The sequence below is a fragment of the Mustela nivalis genome (genome assembly GCF_964662115.1).
Source record: "Mustela nivalis genome assembly, chromosome: 9".
Taxonomy (NCBI): Eukaryota; Metazoa; Chordata; class Mammalia; order Carnivora; family Mustelidae; genus Mustela; species Mustela nivalis.
The window spans coordinates 11,202,533-11,222,261 of NC_139028.1; the positions used below are offsets into that span (position 1 = coordinate 11,202,533).

The 19,729-nt window shown below is 43.5% G+C and overlaps 1 protein-coding gene and 1 long non-coding RNA gene across 6 annotated transcripts in view; both read left to right on the forward strand.

Moving 5' to 3' along the window:
* GRIA4 (glutamate ionotropic receptor AMPA type subunit 4) overlaps positions 1 to 8,873 on the forward strand; it is a 379,592-nt gene extending 370,719 nt beyond the window's left edge. For 4 of the 5 annotated variants that reach the window (XM_082682480.1, XM_082682481.1, XM_082682479.1 and 1 more), the window contains exons 16-17: positions 1,698 to 1,832; positions 6,404 to 8,873. In XM_082682480.1, the coding sequence (XP_082538606.1) occupies positions 1,698 to 1,832; positions 6,404 to 6,568 (300 nt within the window). In that variant the 3' untranslated portion in view covers positions 6,569 to 8,873. Of the gene's footprint in view, positions 1 to 1,697; positions 1,946 to 6,403 lie in introns of all 5 variants that reach the window. The other variant, XM_082682482.1, reaches the window with a different exon arrangement.
* Positions 8,874 to 15,873: 7,000 nt separating this feature from the next.
* On the forward strand, positions 15,874 to 17,297 carry LOC309840555. The gene is made up of 3 exons (XR_014298662.1): positions 15,874 to 16,038; positions 16,363 to 16,434; positions 17,098 to 17,297. It is a non-coding gene; the product is annotated as an uncharacterized lncRNA (long non-coding RNA).
* Positions 17,298 to 19,729: the final 2,432 nt, after the last annotated feature.

The window sequence follows — 19,729 nt, forward strand, 5'->3', positions numbered from 1 at the left end:
CAGTGGACCTTCCGGTGGGGCTCAACAGAGATGCTCTTACTAGATCAGCGTTTGCAAATGATATCCTCAAGGTCAGATCTCTGCTTCGTGTAACCTTGTTAGTCAACGCGGAGATCTAGAGACCTGATTCACTGAGTATGAGTTAACGGTGGTGCAATTACGTTGCCATTCCAGTGTATCAGTGAATCCAGTTACCTGAGCAAAATAACAGACTGTAACCAGTGCCCAAAAGCCCTAGTTGAGGATTCTCGAAATCTTTAGCTTTTTTAAAAGAAGAAAAATATTCGTTATTCTAAGATGCGAAACAAGTAAATGGCTTAAATAGGAGAGCCTCCATTCAGTTAAGAAAGAGACCAAGTAATGTCACTGGATGCCTTTTCGGGGTTTATCCCTACGTTTTAATCAGCTTTTTCCCTGTCTTTGAACCAGAGTGGAATGAGACAAGCTTGGCCAAATAATGAAACACTTATCTCAAATCCCTGTGTCAAGCCAGAGAAGCATAAATATTTAATGAGAGATTATTTTAAAAATGAAATGACCCTAAATTTTGGCCCAATTGGGTAATGTCATGGCTAATTGGACCATCTACGTAGTCCGTCTTTTGAATTAAATACTCTCCTAATAAAACTATTTAAGTCTCTGAATCACAGTTTGTACAAAACCTACAGCCGAGAAGATGACAGCCACGGGGCATCCTACAAGGAGTCTAACCCAAAATACTTTCTCAAATCACGTTATATAACATACGTATTTCTAATCTATGAAAAAAATTCTGAAGTCCTGTTAAAATTTTAGTATCTTCTAATCTTATGTTTGAGTATTTCCAAAATTCTTATGAGGTAATATGTAATCTAAAGCTCTGGAGAATAATATGTCTGAACTATTAACTGATCAAGTATTTTTAAGTGGAAAGAGAATCTTACTTTTTAATCAATAAAAATAGTCCTAAATTTGTCCACACAAAAGTAATTTATGTCTCAGTTAACCATGGTAATGTGTATATTTTTAAGTTACCTAACTGTGGTGCATACATAGTTATTCCTAAATAGTGTGTAATATGTAAAAATGACTTTCTAGTCATGACTTTCTAGAAGCTTTCCCATATACCTGTGACTGAACAAACAAATGAGTACCCTAGCACATTGTTTACATATATTTGGTAAAGCAACAGTGAAGAAAATGTGAAACTGTTAGCTAAAAAATAAAAACAAACAAAAAACTTAGTTCCTTAATTAGGAAATGTGAAGTGAAATTTATACAAGAAAAATTTCAGACATTGCAAGTGTAAGTAATGGCAGGAAACTCAAAAGACATCACTTCCCATGTAACTGGGTTTTAAATATGCCATTTTCAAACTTAATAATAAGCCCACTTCTGCCACCCTGTGTAAATATATAAATGCTTTTATATGGCTAGGCATAGTGGCTTTCACTGCATATTTAATAATGATAAAACATTACAAATTTTATTGAATGTAATTACACTCAGTTTTATTGGTAATCATCATAATTTCACTTCTCCTGAGAGCTGTAAGCTTTCTGCTTAAATCCATAAACCTCCATCAGTGATTTATACGTGTAAATAATTTCAGGTTGCATTAGGCATTTGCTTTAATTAGCTGTTTGGATTTCGTGTGTTCTTTTGCCTTCCGGGTATGACATTTCCACAGCTAACTGAACTGTCTTTATCTCCCCCAGGACAAGACGAGCGCCTTGAGCCTCAGCAACGTAGCAGGCGTCTTCTACATTCTGGTTGGCGGCTTGGGCTTGGCTATGCTGGTGGCTTTGATAGAGTTCTGTTACAAGTCCAGGGCAGAGGCGAAGAGAATGAAGGTGGCAAAGAGTGCACAGACTTTTAACCCAACTTCCTCGCAGAATACCCAGAATTTAGCAACCTATAGAGAAGGTTACAACGTATATGGAACCGAAAGTATTAAAATTTAGGGGTAGGACTTAGGGCTTACTCCAGTGAGTGGGTGATGCATCCCGTCATTGCAGTGTTGTGACCTGTCTGTCCAGTGGTGGCATTGCTTGCTTCTGATTACAGCTTGGATATTTTGGAAAAACGTCAGTGCAAAGTGGTTCGGTTTTCTTTGGCTGCGGATGCACTGTTCAAAACTTTATGTTACCAATAGATATCTGCATTGAAAGGGGCAGGAAGACAAAAACAAACCTCCAGGATTGCTCTGCAGAATGATCTGAACAGCATATCCTACCCGAAATTTGGGAGAAAATGGAAATCAGTTCTGGGTTTCCTTGTCTGTGTACCGGGCTAATTCTACTTGGAACAATCCAATTTTAGGAGAATTGCTCACAAAGTCAGCATAAACCCATTTCAAGGGATCAAAGCTTTGACAGTTGCCTGTTTTGATAGTATTATTTGATACGATTATGTATTTGCATAATCCTAACAATATGATTATGATAATGTATACAACTCCAAGCACCTAGTAAGGGCTCAGAAAATTTTAGCTCCTATTCTGTTTCACATTAACCATCGTTCTCTATTTTTTAAGAGCAAAACCCTGCTGTTTGCTCATCTGAAAGTACCTTGAGCCAGACCTTTAGATGGGAGTGACTGTCAGAGTCTTGACCCCAGTTCATATTTATTAGATGGGTTTCAGCTCTCACCTTCACAGTATCACTAAGGTGGATGTGCATTTTAGGCAAGAGGCACGTTCTCCATCAAAACTGTCAGCAATGTATGTGTTCTTTAGGAGGATACAGGAAAAGATAAAAATTGCAGTGAATTGTTATGGCCTCTTTTTTTTCTCATTTCAATTTTTTTAAATTTAATTTAATTTTTTTTTCAGTGTTCCATAATTCATTGATTATGCAGCACACCCAGTGCTCCATGCAATCCGTGCCCTCCTTAGTACCCACCACTAGGCTCCCCCAACCCCCCACCACTCCCCTCCAAAACCCTCATTTTGTCTCTCAGAGTCCACAATCTCTCATGGTTCGTCTCCTCCTCTGATTTCCCCCAACTCACTTTTCCTTTCCTTCTCCCAATGTCCTCCATGTTATTCTTTATGCTCCACAAGTAAGTGAAACTGTATGATAATTGACTCTCTCTGCTTGACTTATAAGTAGACCAGAGCCTCACTTACTCACATCCTCTCACTGTGTCACAATAAAACAGTGTAAATATTCAGTGAAATGAGGAAATGGAAATAATTTTTTAAGAATCTAAGTGTCCACTACTTTTTTCCTCAAATGATAGAAAGGAGTTTTAAATAAGACCTGAAAGCATTTGTTATTGCTCTTCCTAAAATCAGGACTCTAAGACCCATTTTCTAAAATTACATATATAATAGTCGACTGACTAGGCTGCTCACTCTGATTTCAACGGTAAGTGAGCCTTTGAACCCACAAGAGACATGCAGTGCTTGACGTAACCGAGAGTCAGAAACACAATATAATTTTCATAAGCTGTACATCTGAGGTTATTCCAGGTAAATACCCCTGTTTTTGATATTTATTGTTACAAAAGCTATTGAAACACTTTGTTAATATCTTAAAGAACAAAAGCCGTTCCCTTTTACCAAGATCTAGCTCTTGAGCATTTTTCCATAATCTAGAAATCAGTGGATGACTGTAACTATACATAGATAAGCCCCACATGGTTCTTTCCCAGTTTTATGTAAAGGAATCCAGAACAAGACCCTCTGTTCACTCAGATCAGAATGTTTTGAGCCTGTCTCCTGATAGCAAAACAACAAGCAAGGAAACTAGTGGAGGAGAGATTATCCCAAACTGAGAAAAACAACTCGTGACAAGTTTTAAGAGTCAATTATTTGGATTTTATTCTGGAATGAATTTTATGTCTTAAGCAAAGGCTTTTCTGGTTTAGTTTGGGTTTGTTTTGTTTTTTGTTTTTTGGGTTTTTTTGTTCTGGTTTTTGGGGGGTTGTTTTTGTTTTTTGGGTTTTTTGTTTTTGTTTTATTTTTTACATTTTGATTTTTCTTTGGCAAAGCAAAAGCATTCCAACCATTAGCAAGGTCCAAGGATAAGGTTGCAAAGAAAAGAAAATTAGGAAATTCTAGAAACAAACACTCATGGATGCCAGTTAATTGACAAAACCTGGGAAATTGCTAAAGAGACTTAAATTCCCAAGTTATGTACATACAGTTTCATGTAATAATGTTTTTGGAGTCAGAACCTGGCATTACAATGTATCACAAATTGCCCCTACAGTTAGGGTTAAATTTCTAAGACAGTAAATTTCAAATAAAAACAAAGCATTCCTACCCATGACTTTTAAAAAAAACTTAATGGCATTCAGGGTGAATGAAATGATTTGCACCTAAGAAGACTGTTGGCCACAATTAACAAAATTTTTGATAATCTAAATAATATTGTCCTTAAATCCCAAAAACATACCCTGAAACCTTCAGTATAGATAATATTTACTCTAAAAGTGATTATCCCTCACAGGAGCACTTACAACTGAGGTCATAGCCTTTTTTTTTTTTTTTTTTTTAAGATTTTATTTATTTGACAGACAGAGATCACAAGTAGGCAGAGAGGCAGGCAGAGGCAGAGAGAGAAGCAGGCTCCCCGCTGAGAAAGGAGCCCAATGCGGGACTGGATCCCAGGGCCCTGGGATCATGACCTGAGCCGAAGACAGCCGCTTAATTGTCCCAAGGTCGTAGCCTTTAACCTCAACAATCTAAACAGACCCCAGACCATGTGTAAATTTATAAGAATGTTTTTTAGTCTGAGCAGCCTCAGTGGGTTCACAGTAAGCTGAATAGAAATGACATTTTCTGGAAGAAGCAGGAGATATAAGTATAAGAAATAATAAGAATGAAGAATGCTAAGATTAAAGGGAAAATAGCTGTCAAAGATTTATTAACTATTCTATTCAGTTGCATTCTTCTACAGAAAAGGAAAAATTTCTTAAGAGCATATGCTTCCTGTTTGGGGTGTTTTCCTTTCTTTGCAAAGGCAATCAAGAAAAGAAAGGAAACGAAAATAAATTTTATGGCAAGAGCCTTCTAAAAAAAAATCCCTTCCAAAAATTATAATGCTTTTATTAATTGCATTTCTTCAAAAAAAAATGAAAACAAAACTAAACCAGTAAATTCTAAAAAAATATTTATCTATTTTACTTAATGTTAAATGTTGAAAATGAATCTGAGGTAACAAATTCATACTTTGGTCTTGGTTCATTTTAATTTAGTGATGTGTAGTTTCTGTAGAGATTGTATCCTGACTTCTGAACTTTTTAGACTACTTGCTAAAGAAGAACTATGATAATGGCCTTGGTTTTTATCTCAGGTCATTAACTAGCAGTTTGATTTTATCAGGGTATCTGATCTCTAAACCTTTACATTTGCCCCCATCACTAATTTCATTATTTAATATACAGCTATTTTAATACTGAAGTTCCAGAGCAGAACTAATACAGGAATGGAATTCCTAAAGAATTAAGTAAACTTAAATTCACCACAGGGAATTAAGATATAACTTAGAGAAATAAATGATCTGTGCCATAACAAACTTGGGCAATATCTTGTTTGCCTGCTTTTACTCTTGAGTTAACATTAAAATTCAGTTATTACAAAAAATGTAAAGGCAATGAACAAGGAGTAATTAGATTTACATAATAACACTGCCTGTTTCTCTTCTGTGTAATATTGTTACCTGCTACTAACTTAACATGACAGAGAACAGGAATTTAATGAGGATTTTGGAGACCAGACGCCATACCCTCTCAGTCTGAGAAGTCCCCCAGCAGTGAGTTGGTGAGGAAACATCCTCCCTTTCAGTGCTTCCCTTTGAAAGGCTTAGAGCTTCTGCAAGTATCAGTCAGCTTCCAGGGTAGGCATTGGAGGGACTTGATGTCACTGACTGTGCTGTTCTGGGTCATGTCTATACCTGGTGTGGGTGAATGAAGGTGTTTGTGGATAGATCTGTGTTCCGAAGACGGGAAGATCTGCCATGAATAGTCTATAGTTTGTTTTGACAACACATCCCAGTTTTGAGGATAATGCCCCCACCATAAAGACATATTCTAGCGAGAGTCAGAGGCTCAGTTAAAAATGTTGTCTAACGTAGAAGAGATTTTTAAGCCAGACCACAAGTGCTAGGGTGTAGAGGACCCCAAGGGGAAAGCTTTGTCGCACCCAGATTGGCCAAACAAAACCAAAACCTAGTTTGACGATTTCAAAATTAGTTCCGGAACAGGTAGGACTGCAAACCCTGGACCCAATTCATTGTTCGCTGTAGTTGAGCTTTCCTCTCCTGTAATGCACAGTTTTCACATGACCAAAAGAATATTGGGAAAAAATGCAGATGTCTAATTATTGATATCTTGGTGTTTGCTGTGTCGCCTTTTGTCAAAGAAACAGAAACATTGTAACAGTCTACACTCTCTCTGTTTCCTTTCCATGCCCCAGCTGACCTTTTCTGAAGCCATAAGAAACAAAGCCAGATTATCCATCACTGGGAGCGTAGGTGAGAACGGCCGTGTTTTGACGCCCGACTGCCCCAAGGCTGTACACACGGGAACTACAATTAGACAAAGTTCAGGATTGGCTGTCATTGCATCGGACCTACCATAAAAACCAAAAACATAATTGAGTGCCTTAATCAAACTGTGTTGGTGACCGACGGGAGCGCAGCCCAGGGCGTGCCGAGCAGGTGCCCTGGACCCGGCCTCTGGCCTCCGCGTCCTGATGCTCCCACTTCCGCAGCAGCAACGCGTGCATGAGCTCAGCTCGGAAACCCAAACTCAGATTTTATATCAGGAAAACTCACAATTTAGGTTTTTTCGGGGAGCGGGAGGGGGGGAGCTGGGATGGGCATATTAACAGCAACAAATCTCACTCGAGTGGACTTAAAAACTAATCAGACTTGCGAGTTAGCGCATCCAACTGTGAAGTTCTTGCTCCAAAAGGCCTGTCTTCACTGCAAGGGATAAACTAGCTAGAGAAGTCAGTGAACACGCTAACGTGTGTCTCCAGAACACCCACGTGGTCCGTGGACGACTCTCCAGCCGAGAAAACGCATCACGCACCTGTGGTCGGAAAGTAATCCACACTCATGTAAATCCTGTGAAAAAATTTAAAGGAAGTATTTACACTTACTTTGGAGAAAACAAATACTGAAACATGCTTGCTTTTTAACTGATGTAAATCCAGTAGAGGACAACACAATCCTTTTTTCTAACCATCTTAGGGAACAGTACATTGCAATAATTGATATAAATGCCATCACTGTAATAAACTTTAGAGACTTTTTTTTAATATAAAAGCTGTTGGTCATCTCCTTGTTGCCGTAACCTCCACTCTGTCACATGAGTCAGTGTCCACAGATCGCGTTTGTCTCACTACCGGAAACACAAACACGAAGACAATGTTACCGTGAAATCATCAGTCCACGATGTAGAGTCAGAAGACTACGGGTCACTCATGGTATCGATCTTATTTATAATCTCATTCTGTGTACAAAATTGTGGTTTTTGTACCCACCAAAAAGAATAAAACAATGGACCTTCTTACACTATCTACAGAGCTTAAAGTTTGTTTCCTATCGTGAATAAAAATTATTTGAGAAATCGTTAAGACTATGTAGGAGGGATTGTAGAAGTCGAGTGTGGGCCATATCGGAACATGTAGCTAGCTCTTATTATTTCCATATAATAAGCTTACCCTCTTTTACGGATGTTTGCCTTGTGATCAGGTGAAATTGTCACAGATGGCGTGTCTGAATTGGGGAACGATCCATTGTCGTTAACAGCAACATACCTTGTAATCGTGTGTTGGAATTTTACTTGACTGTATTTTGCTGCGTAAAATAATGTCTCTTGGGCTTCTCCCCCCATTCCTCTTGTTCTGTTTAAATTGCTTGAAGGCACGGATAGTAGCTCGTGGTAGACAAAAAAAAAAAAAAAAAAGAAGAAGAATTTGTCCTTGTTTTTTCAACCGGAAATGGTGAAGAAAATTATACCGATGTTTGTTTCCCAAACCCACCTTATGTTTATGTATGGATAAAATGAACATGGTTCAAAGGAAGGTTTGGATCATCTGAAATAATAAATGAGTACTAGAGTACAGCTAACCATCACCCTATGTAGAGATCTTGTCAGAAAGCACAAGTTAGGATGATTTTGGAAGTGTGGCCTTGAAGGACGAGTTCCATTTCCCCAGGTGGAGAAGGCATGGAGAGCCTTAGGGGTCCAACGCGGTGCGTGTCCATAGACTGTCAAAGGCATGCGTGCCCCTGGATGGGCGGCCGCGAGCACAGGCTGCAACATCACACAAGATAAAGTTGGAGAAGGTGAAGGACCAACCACCTTGCTTCTACTTTGGAGATATCCGCCCCCTTACCCCGCGATCTCGCAGTAAGAAACACCACGAAAAGCGCAGGTTTGATGATACATTCACATGCACGGTCCCCTCAGGAAAGTCCCGGGCTCTGAAGTAGAGCAGATGAGTCCCTCTATGACCTGGTCCCCACTCCTCTCTCCCGGGCGTCTCTCCCCTGACCCAGCCATCCCGCTCACCTCCAAAGCAGCACACAGGACACTGCATTCACTCTTTCCCAGGGCGGTCTCTTTTCCCTGACTAACTTGGACTCATCCTTCAGTACCAAATTGAATTGCACCTGCCCTAGGAAGGTTTCCATGATGACCCGCCACCCGCTGCCTCCGAGACCAAGTTAGGTGCCCTTCTCATGTTCTCTCCCTATCACAGCACTTGCCACTCCCGCATTGTACTTGCCTGTGTACTTGTCTGTATACTGTCTAGACTGTAAGCTCCTTGAGGGCAGGGACTGTGTTTGTCTCGTTCACAGTTGTATCCCCAGCACCCAGCACAGTGCCTGGCATATTGTAGGTGCTTAATAAATATTTGTCGAATGAATTAATGAATTGAATCGAATTAATTTAATTGAGTGGAAGAAGAAAGTATCTTTCCTCATTAACAGTCCCTAGCATGGATGTTAAGTAAACAGGTCAAAACAAGGGATGGGGGTGCTGGGGTGGCTCAGTGGGTTGGGCATCCGACTCTTGATTTCAGCCCAGGTCATGATGTCAGGCTTGTGAGATGGAGCCCCACACTGGGCTCCGTGCTGGGCATGGAGAAGGCTTGGTACGTTTCCTCCCTCTCCCTCTACACCCCCGCCCCAACTCAAAAAAGTTGAAGGGTGGTTGATTTTATGATGTTGTCCATCTCACTGTAGTACTGTAGCTAAGAATCAAAACAACATGACCTGTCTAAATTCTGATCAGAGGAGACATTATTCCATCTAATTGTACCTACCGAATTTGCTTAGCTAAAGAAATTGTCTTAAGGTAATTAAATAACCCAAACCAGGATTCTGGCTGGGTTTTTACCTATTATTCTAAAGAGCACTTTCATTTAAGTCTTGGAGTGGATAAGTGAAGCAACATTAAAAAAGTTGTATTTCTCATAGTTTAATTTCTTTTTGTTTTGTGTTGTTTTCTTTCTATATTAGTGATAGTATCATATAGTGAAATTTCTCTATTTCTCATGGAATAATTCTGCCAAAACCAAAATCAGTACAATGGGACACCCTCTCCAGGCTACAATCTGAAGAAATGCTTTAAAGCTAGGTAATGTGTTTTTAAAATATTTATGTTTAAATTAAGAACTAAATAAAGAACTAAATTATCAAGCAAGCAAGACTACCATCAAGTGCATAATTTCCTGAATCTGGTAAAACCACTTCTGAAGCTCTATCAAGCTGGTTAAATGTACACAATGACCGCAGGGGAACCACTTTGTTACACTCAAGTTGATAGCTACCTATTAAAAATGCCAGCCCTACCCTTCCCAGCGCTAGCTTCGGGCTTGCTTTGGGCGGCTCCCTGGTCCCACCACCGGCTGACCGTCAACTCATTCATCCAGTCCCCCAGGGCAAAGCACATGGTAGGTATAAAATACACATTTTTCAAGGCATTAACACAACTTCAGCTATTACGTCAGTGTGCACAAGCAAACCATGCTCTACTAATTTTCCCAGAGAACAGAATATCCCAACTTGCAACACCGATGAAGTCCAACTAGAAATAAGCATTAAATGAAAGTGACGTTGGGGGAGTTTCTGAAAAGACAGATTGGGATTGTGTGGATTCTTTTGTCTTCTTAGTTTGAGGCTGCATGAAAAGTGTGCCTTCCCAAGCATGTTCATAAACAGCTTTTCATTTCAGGTGGTGTGGCAGGCTACCGTGCTTAGCAGTTGTCAGACCAGACACCCGTGTGGTAGATGGAAGGCGTATCGAGTTCCTGAACAGCTAGTACCAGAGGTCTTGTCGAAAGGGGACTGTGCTGCTTTAAGAAATGATGTCGATCAATTAGAGCAAAAGACGAAATTTGGAAACTATACCTCAAAAATAACAGAACTAAATTGTTTCCCATGAAATAGAATAACCTGTTGATTGATCATACTTTGATTTTACTGTCCTTGGAGGAAACGGCAGGTGCTCAGGGGAGTAAGGGAAAATAAGAGATAAGGCAAAGGAGACATAAAGAAAGCAGAAAGTTGGCAAAAGGCCAGAAGTACAGCCCTGGGTGGCCCAAAGAACCAAGGAGAACAGGGCTGTTTGACAAATGGTTTTCCTCTGTTAGGTGTGTAATGAATGCCTGATAAATTCCTCTTCCCACGGCCTGCTTACAAATTTTCCTATGAGCTGCAGGCTGGTACTTGTGGTCAGATTAAAGGGAGTCAAGGAAAAAATTCTAAATCCCATAATTGGGTTGATGCTAGGCCAGAAATAACCCTAATAACATGTCTCCTTCCCACAGAAATGGGCAGAAATCTAGATTGGGACTTGTCCTTCCACTTGGCAAAGAGGGAAGTCTTGTTCAAATGTTTTCCGGATCTGGAGAAGATGGTAGGTGTGAGAGGACCTCTATGATACACACATACATAAATATTTTATTTATTAATATTATAAATATTAAATTATTACTATATATTATTATACACAATTAAATTCCTATATAAATATATAATTATAAATATTGTGAATATTAAATTATATAACATTTATTTGTATTATATTTATATCACATTACATAGCATATATATTTTATTAACTTGATATTAAATATAAGAGTGAATTTATATATTTATCAATAATTTATTGACAAGTAAATGTATATAATAAATGACTATATTGATATTAAATATATATTATTTATATTATACCTATGTATTGTTGTTATATAATTATAAATATTAAAATATAAACATAAATAAAATTTATAAATATTAAATTATAATGCCTCAATCATGGCTCCCTTGAGGGGGTGACTTAGGATATTTGGAATCCTGGAATCCTGAACCCAATGGGAGCCTGCTCAAACAGATTATTATGACTTTCTTCTCCATGTCTTTTCATTGGATCAACACTTCTAAAGTTCCTAAACATCTAGCAGCAGCTGAAAACTTTCTAGAGACTCATTGCTCAAGCAGAATAGGTCTGTAGTCATGGCAATCAGAGTTTCAACATATGATTGAATGAACTGATTGGCCAAATGAATAAAGGGCTGAGTGGAGACCCTCGGAAAAAGTTGTCAGGAGACAACTGTTTCTCCTGTTTCAGGAGAAAGTGAGTTTTCCAGCATAAACATGAATGCCCTCAACATTTGGTAACAAAGAAGAGATTTGGAATGACTTAGGCCATAGCTGGCTTCTCCTAAAGAATGACCTCATCCTGGGCGCCTGGGTGGCTCAGTGGATTAAGCCACTGCCTTCGGCTCGGGTCATGATCTCGGGGTCCTGGGATCGAGTCCTGCATCGGCTCTCTGCTCAGCGGGGGGCCTGCCTCCCTCTATCTCCCTCCCTGCCTGCCTCTCTGTCTGCTTGTGATCTCTCTCTGTCAAATAAACAAATAAAATCTTTAAAAAAAAAAAAAAAAAGAATGACCTCATCCTTCAGTCACCTAAAATTGGTATTTTTCAGATGTCTAAAGAGTTAAGATTGAGGAGTTCCATCTGTCTGAGAAATTTCCCAGAGCCATGGTTCCCACTGGCATTCTGTCTCTAAATCTAAGCGCAATTACAGTGTGGTGGCTCCATGAATCTTCCAGGACCACAGTCAGAGCAGGTGGCCTGTGGATCCTGGGCCTCAGACCTGCTCAGGATCTCGAGGTCTGGTCCATTTGGCCTCCATCACAGCCTCTTTGTCTCAGCCTCACAGGGATACTGTCCCTCTCTCGTCCCACACTGCCCTTCAGTACACTCCTGTGTTTCTCCTCCTCCTCCCATTCATCTCCCCACTGTCCACCTCTGTCCCTGACCTTGACACCATTCTCCCCAGTGCCCTCACTCCCAGCATCCTCAACCTGTCCCCCAGAGCATGGCCCAGTGCCCCGATGTCATCCCTCCACATACCACCAGCTTGGAAGGGAGAGGAATGACCATCCTGGCAGTCACACCTCTGGCCCCAAGGGTGCAAACCCTCCTTTTTCATGTGTATGCCCCCCACCATGCAGTCAGATGGACCACCCACCTGTCCGTTGTGTCTGCTGGATTTTCGGCCACTGCTCCACATTCAGCGATTTCAGCATTGGGCTCATTCTTGCCCTGCACCCAAGTTCTAGTAACATCTTGACTGACTTCAAGACTGGTGGAGGTATTTCATTTAAGCCCCAGCCCTGCAGTTTCTTGACTTCCCATTCGTCCCTGCCTGTGGGAATTAACTCACCCACACCAGCAGACACATGGCCAATCTTAGGATCATTCACCTGTTCATCTTACTCCAAATGCTGACTGACTTCCCTCCTTCCTTTCATACCCTGGTCACTGAAAAGAGAGGCCTTTCTCACATGGCCATAGTAAGTGAACATTTCAATAGCGAACTAAACCAACCAATCTCTTCATTCTTTAGTTTCCCCCCTAATTCTCTATTCTTTCTCCATCTGTTCTATGTTCCTCATTTCCTCCAACCAAATTAACTGGTATTGCCCAGTGTGGTATCCTCCCGCTCGCACGTCTCATATAGCCCATAATCCACCTGGTTGATCTGACCACCGTCACGACCACGCACACGCCACTCGCTCAGAAATCTCTCTTTTTCACTCGGTCCCACCCATCCAACCTCATGAGGATCATTTTTTTTTTACTTCTCAGCTGAAACACCTCATCTTCTAGTCTACATCCCTGCTGCCTCTTAAATTCCCTGTCTCAGTGAGGCTCAGTACTGTCTACCTAATCTCACACATCACAGCAGGGGGGTCATTCTAGAACCCCCTTTCTGCATCTTTCTCACATCCAGCCAAACATATCTTAAATTTCTTGCCAAATACCTTCCTACTGCATCCTGTACCCTTCATCTCTACGAGGGCCAACATTTCGGAGACTCATGATTTCTCACTGTTGTTTCCACAGTTGTCTCCCGGCAGGTCCCCTTTCTTCTTGTGCCCCTGGTATCTTCTCTGAGTCCATTCTCCACACAGCTGCGAGGGTGATTTTCCTAAACCACACATCTGACGCGGTCACCTTCCTGATTAAAACAACTCAGAGTGTGTCATAGAACATCTGTCAATATCTCTAGTATCTTCTCTCACTTTTTTTTTTTAAGATTTTATTTATTTATTTGACAGAGAGAGATCACAAGTAGGCAGAGAGGCAGGCAGAGAGAGAGAGAGAGGAGGCCCCCTGCTGAGCAGTGAGCCCAATTGGGGCCTCGATCCCAGAACCCTGGGATCATGACTCGACCTGAAGTCAGAGGCCTAACCCACTGAGCCACCCAGGCGCCCCTTCTCTCTCTTTCCACTCCAGTAACACCTAATTCCTGCCCACAGCTCCAGGTTTCTGAGTGTCTCATGTTCTTTTCCTTCGAAGTTTGCGGATTATTACCTTTCCCCCAATGCCCCTGCCTCAGACAGGGGTCTGAGCTGTAACCAGCGGAGCCCACTCTCACTCAGTTAAGCAGCAAGTGCATTCATTAGCAGATACTGGATAGTTCCAGAACCTCTGGGAAGGACGGAGCATCTGGCTGAAGGCAAAGCAGGCGAGACCGATACCAAAATTACATCACTGATCTGCCCCCAAGCCATGTCCAGCTTCCAGAAGACATGTATGTAAGAAGCAGGGACACTGAGCAAGGAGCTTCTGTTTGTACGTCTCTGAGCCCAGGGTCTCTCCCACCCATGCTGTTTCCTTCTTAGGAAACAGGCTCCACGGGCGGCTTCTATCACATCAAACCTCCGTCATGGTGCTCGCTTGCCTGGAATCCAGCAGCGAGGGAGACATGGAAACTAAGCACTAGCTTCCACCTTAGGGAAGCACTATTTGGAGAATAAATATAAGAAGTTGAAAGGAGCTAAATGGGCACATTTATCTCTCCTGTTTCTTTATGTCTAATACCTGCTTGTCCATCAAGAAGTGTTGTAGAAATCATCTCAGGCACAGAGCCCTGATCCCTGAGCTTGGAGATCACTCTTCCTTTCCCTGGATCTTGTGCTCACCTCCCTGGAGACTTAGACCACTGTTTTTGCGATTATTTTTAGAAATGTCTCCACCTGATCTCTCCAGACTTGGGGCACTGACAGAAATGGGGAGTGCAGAGGCTGCGTTGTGAGCTGGAGAGCCAGGCAAAGTGCGGTGGAAATCCTTGTTCTGCACTTACCGTTGGGTCCCTGGAAGATGCCCGTGGCTTCGTCCGCAGAATGGGGACAAGAATACGGAGCGTGTGATCTTTCTGTGAAGTCGAAAATGAATGTTTACGGGTTGCACATCACAGCACCGGAGCTCAGTGGGAGCCCTGTAAACAACACTACATCCGCTTCTGCTTCTGCCTGAGAAACAGAAGGCGGGGGGGAGTTATTTTCTCAAAAGCCAAATAGTGTCTGCAATCATAACTTTTCTCGTGTGACTCAGAAAGTGGCTCCAGTAAACCGAATTCCAGAGAAGGACAAGTCCCTTCAAGGAGAAATGGGATACCCGGGTAGTTCGCTCCCCTCAGCAGGAGGAGGGCTGCGGCCCAGCTCCTGACACTGTGAGCAAGACCTGAGCTCACATGTTAGCAGATTCTGAAAGGCCCAGCCGGTGTGGCTGTGACGCAGGGGGAAGGAGTGGAGGACACTGGACCGAGAGAAACTGAACTCACGCCGAAGCCTTTTTTCATGACCCTCGACTGAGTGTTCAGAAGAAAGAGGGAGGCGAGAGCCGAAGCCGGGACAGAGACCCCTGTGATGGGTGGAGCAGTGGTGCGGGAGGCCACCGGCACCTCCACCTCCCGGGGCAGGGGCGCAGGGACACACCCCAAATGCCCGGCCTGACTTCCCAGGCCGCTCTCTCTACAAATCATTAGTCCAGGGCCCCGAGGAGACCGGCAGACGGTTCTGTCTCCGCGGCAGGAAGACGTCCCTGCTTCTGCAGCAGGAGCCGGAGCCCTCGTCCTCTGTCCCCGCAGGAACTTATCCCCCGAGACAGACTCCAGTTTGCTTGAGGTGACGGGAGGCTTCGGGACGTCCCACCCTGCAGGCTGGGAGCGGAAGGGAAGGCGGCCTGCCGGGACCGGGCTGGGGTCCGCAGAGGGGAGTGAGCGGGGGCGCGCGGGCGCGCGGGCTGGCGGCCGGAGCACCTGCCTGCGCGCGGGAAAGCGGGGGAGGGGGGGGCAGGGGGCGAGGGGGGGCATCCGCGGGGCCGCCGGCGGGGCCGCACCGAGGTGACCACTGGTTACCCGCGGGGCAGATCCCCGAGCAAGGGCTTCCGAGAGCTCCCGGGACAGGGAACACATCCACCTTGCGGGAGGGCGGGTGACGCACCCCAGCCCCAGGGACCGGGGCTGCTGCAGCGCGGAGCCGCCCAGACCCGGCTCCCGGCAGCCGCTCTCGGCCACTCCTCCGTGACGCGGACGGACCAAGTGCGCCTCGTCCCGCCGGCTGTGCGCGCCCAGCGAAGGAGGGAGTCCGAGGAGCAGCGGCTAGTGGGAGCCTCGGACTCGTGGCCGAACCGGACGGAGGCGCTGGGAGCCGGGGGACCCGCCAGCCGCGCTGCCTGCAGTGCGGGGGCGGCTCGTGGGCGTCGGCGCTGGACCTGCGGGACCTGATGCGGCGGTCAGCACGGGGTCGCCGGATAGACGCGCCGCGGGCGTCGTGGGGGATCCCACGTGTGCGGAAAGAGCCACACATCGGGGAACCAGCAGCTCAGAGGGCTCTGTGTGAGGCGACAGACTCACAGAAGGAAGCCTCCCGAGTCTCCTGCGCGCTGGGTTACGCTGGGGGCAAGACCTGAGCTCAAATGTTAGCTTCTAGACCGGACTGGGCAGTTTCAGCGAACCATTACCGTTTTAAACCATTCACTCACTCAAAAAGCGTTTATAATGGGGTTGAGCATGAAAAATAGGTTATTTCTTTAAAGGAATTGAACTTCTCTTCCAGGGCCAATGAGGTCAATGAGGCATTTGCTGCAAGAGTGAAATTTAAGGCCGAACCAAAAAGTCAATAATCAAGGTAAATAACATTTTAAATATTTTTAAGCATCAGAATTTTTGTAAAATGTGTCTAAAATTCAAATACATAGAAAATCTAGAGTTTCAGGTAAACCATCTGAACCAATGTTAAAGAAAAAAATGTGTCCCTTTTTACGTGGTTTTTTAATGTTTGATGGTTAGCTTTATTGTAGAATATTAAGGTGGTCAAAAAATATTCAAAATTTCAGGGCGCCTAGGTGAGTTAAGCCTCTGCCTTCAGCTCAGGTCATGATCTCAGGGTCCTGGGATCAAGCCCCACATCAGGCTCTCTGCTCAGCCAATAGCCTGCTTCTCTCTCTCTCTCTCTGCCTGTCTGTCTGCCTGCTTGTGATCTGTCTGCCAAATAAATGCATAAAATCTTTAAAAAAAAAAAGAGAGAGAGAGAGAGAGCGAGAAGGACATACACAGTTATCAGATGAAAAGAACTGTGGGGTCACCTACTTTTTTCTTGATCTGGCTACGTAAGTCTATACTCTTTCAGTTTTAAGTCATAGAAACTCCAACTCAAACAACTTAATCACCCCACCCAGGTGATGGTGGGGGGGGGGTGTTCTAAAATTTAACCCAGGATTTAATTTATCAAGGCTTGACTGAGACCAATGAAAGGCTTTTAGTAATGATGTTTCCACACTGCACCATGAAGGACCGCCGGGAAAGCAGCAGGTTCCATATGGAGGCAGAAGTAAGAGGGATTAAAAAGCCAAGGCCCAGCTTCTATAGGAGTTTCTGCCAGAGAGATGAAGCAGGGCAGGTCAACACTCCTGGAGTGGCCAGTCTGAATACGGCAGCAGGACCTACACGCTGGGCCTGTCTCTAGGTGCCTGACTCCTGACACCGGGTTGATTGCAGGTAGGCAACAATACTGGCTTGGTCTGTGTGAGTTTGATAAAGCAAGTCCTGGGGGTCTGGGCATTGGTTGGTTTGCATGTGAAAGGCCTGTTCCAGCCCAAGACTGCACAGCCCCTGAGAACTGGCTAGTCGGGGGAGGAAGAGTCTCTCCCCAGATGACAAAGGCCAGAGCATGAAGAAAATGGAAAATTAGAAGATATGATTCATGTAATTGACCTTGTGGTGACAAAGGGACAAATCACCAAATCCAAGAAAAGGCAAAACAGGGAGAAAGTCATTGATTTGTAAGGCTGAAAATTCAGATTCATGTCCAGTATCAGGTGAGGTTTGATCCAGCAGTTCAGATGACATCCTCAAGGACTCAAATTCATCCTCCCTATTCAGTCTTCCCTGGCAGACTTCCCAACTGCCACCTTCCATGTAGCCAAAACAGCTTTATACCTGCCCAGACAGCTCATCTTTATGGAGAGCTTAGATGTCAATAGAAAGCATGGAAGCTTGTCTTTCACAGAAGGTCCAACAAATACACTGGTTTTGAATGGGTTATGTGCTTGAATTTGAACCAACCATTGTCACAGGAGAGTGGATATGTGGATGGCCTTGAGCCCATCATATCTACTCCTACAGTGTGACATCAAATTAACAAATTGACATCCCTCCTTGGACTCTGAAGATGAGAGATAACAATGATTCCTGGGCGGGGGGGATCAGTAAACCCAGGAAGGGGACATAGATGCTGGGCATCCAAAAAAATGTCCATTAGTTAAAATTTTTCACATTCCTGGTACGAGTACTTTGGTCACAATAGTAAGAGAGTCCAGAGTCCTCTTCCTCTCAGTAGAGACTAGCTTAGCTGGGCAGACAGGAAGTTATACACAATTGTTTAACAAGTGGAGTAGACAGGTATCACCAGTTCCAGTTTGGTTACCTTACACAGTCCTTTCACTAAAGTACCCTCTCTCACATCTTGGCCCACGTCAAATGTTCCATTTTAGCAGCACCCTTGGGATGAAGTGGGGGATTTTTAAAGGCCTCTACAGGGCGAGTATGTCAGAACGGAAATCTTTATCATCCTGTTTATTCGCAGAACCATCAAAGGCTCATGAGCTCTGGGGCGGGACCCAGGTCATCTTTAATAGGAAAGAAAATCCTCTGGATGGTCCCATTAGCTGAGAGGCTGCAAGGCTAAGCCTGGTCTGCCCCCAGTGCATCGTGTACTGTGCGACCCAACGAACAGAGTCCCTGAACACACGCTTGGCTGCCAGGGCCCGCCCTGCGGTTAGGGAGCACTTCTCAGACAGCTGGCAATGAGCCATAAGCTGGGTGGACTGGCATTTTAACATTTTAACTCGAAAGATCTTCAGGGAGACTTTGAAAGACATAGAGATACCATTTTTTATATGATAAAATATTCTAATTTTATTCAGTGAAATTAATTTCAGTATTTTAAAATTATGGTATTGAGTGATGGAAATGACAAAGTCCCTGGATCTGAAAAAGCTTTGCTCTGTTGATGGTCACTCTGGGATAGAAAATGAAAAGGTCGAGGGTGAAAGCTACATGATCAAAGGCAAAGGGAAGGGAAATGTGTGAAGTGTTTGGAGAGCAGCTTGACAAATGTATTTTAGTGATGTAGGTAGGAGAACATCTTAAACAGGGCAAAGAACGTTTGAGGACATTTCATTTGATTCAGAGGGAAGGGGGACTCGTGAGAGGGAAGACGAGTTTCTAGTACCTTTGAGCTGATTTGTAGTTTTAAGCTGACTAATAAGGAGGCGGCGACTTAGACACACTGAGGGCCCACCACGCTCCCGCTGATAGAAGAGCACTGAGACGGGACCTGTGGTCTTTTCCAGAACTCTTGTCTTTCATGATCTCGTGTTCTGTTGATTCTCAGGATGTAACGAAAGCAGTTCTTGGGGAAATCTATTCAGGAAGTGTCGTGCAGGGAGGATTAGAAAGGAAGAGGCAGGAAGCTTCTGGAATTGACGGTCAATGCCACTGCGCTAAGGACGACCTGGGAGGTTGGAGGCTGCAGATGGACTTTATATTCCAACTTACTCATTTTTTTTAAAGGTGAATGGGTCACATCAGAAAAATGGTAAAAAAAAAAAAAAAATAATAATAATAATAGTAATGAAGGTATTTCCTAATGAAATTCATTAAGAAAGTTATTAGAACTTCTTTTATCAAAATTCAAATTGTGTAATCATCATCTTTTCTCATGTCTCACTGGTCACGATGCCTCTCTGGATGGGGGTAAATTAATCTCTGGAGACTTCGGCAGCCAATTTAGCATTTAGCCACCTCCCCCCCAATCCCCCCGAAGATAGGTCTTCTCTGGTTGTCTCTTCGGTGTACATATGCTAAACCCTTTCTGATACGCACCCCAAAGAGATACATTCCACCTTCCTCCTCTGGATTTT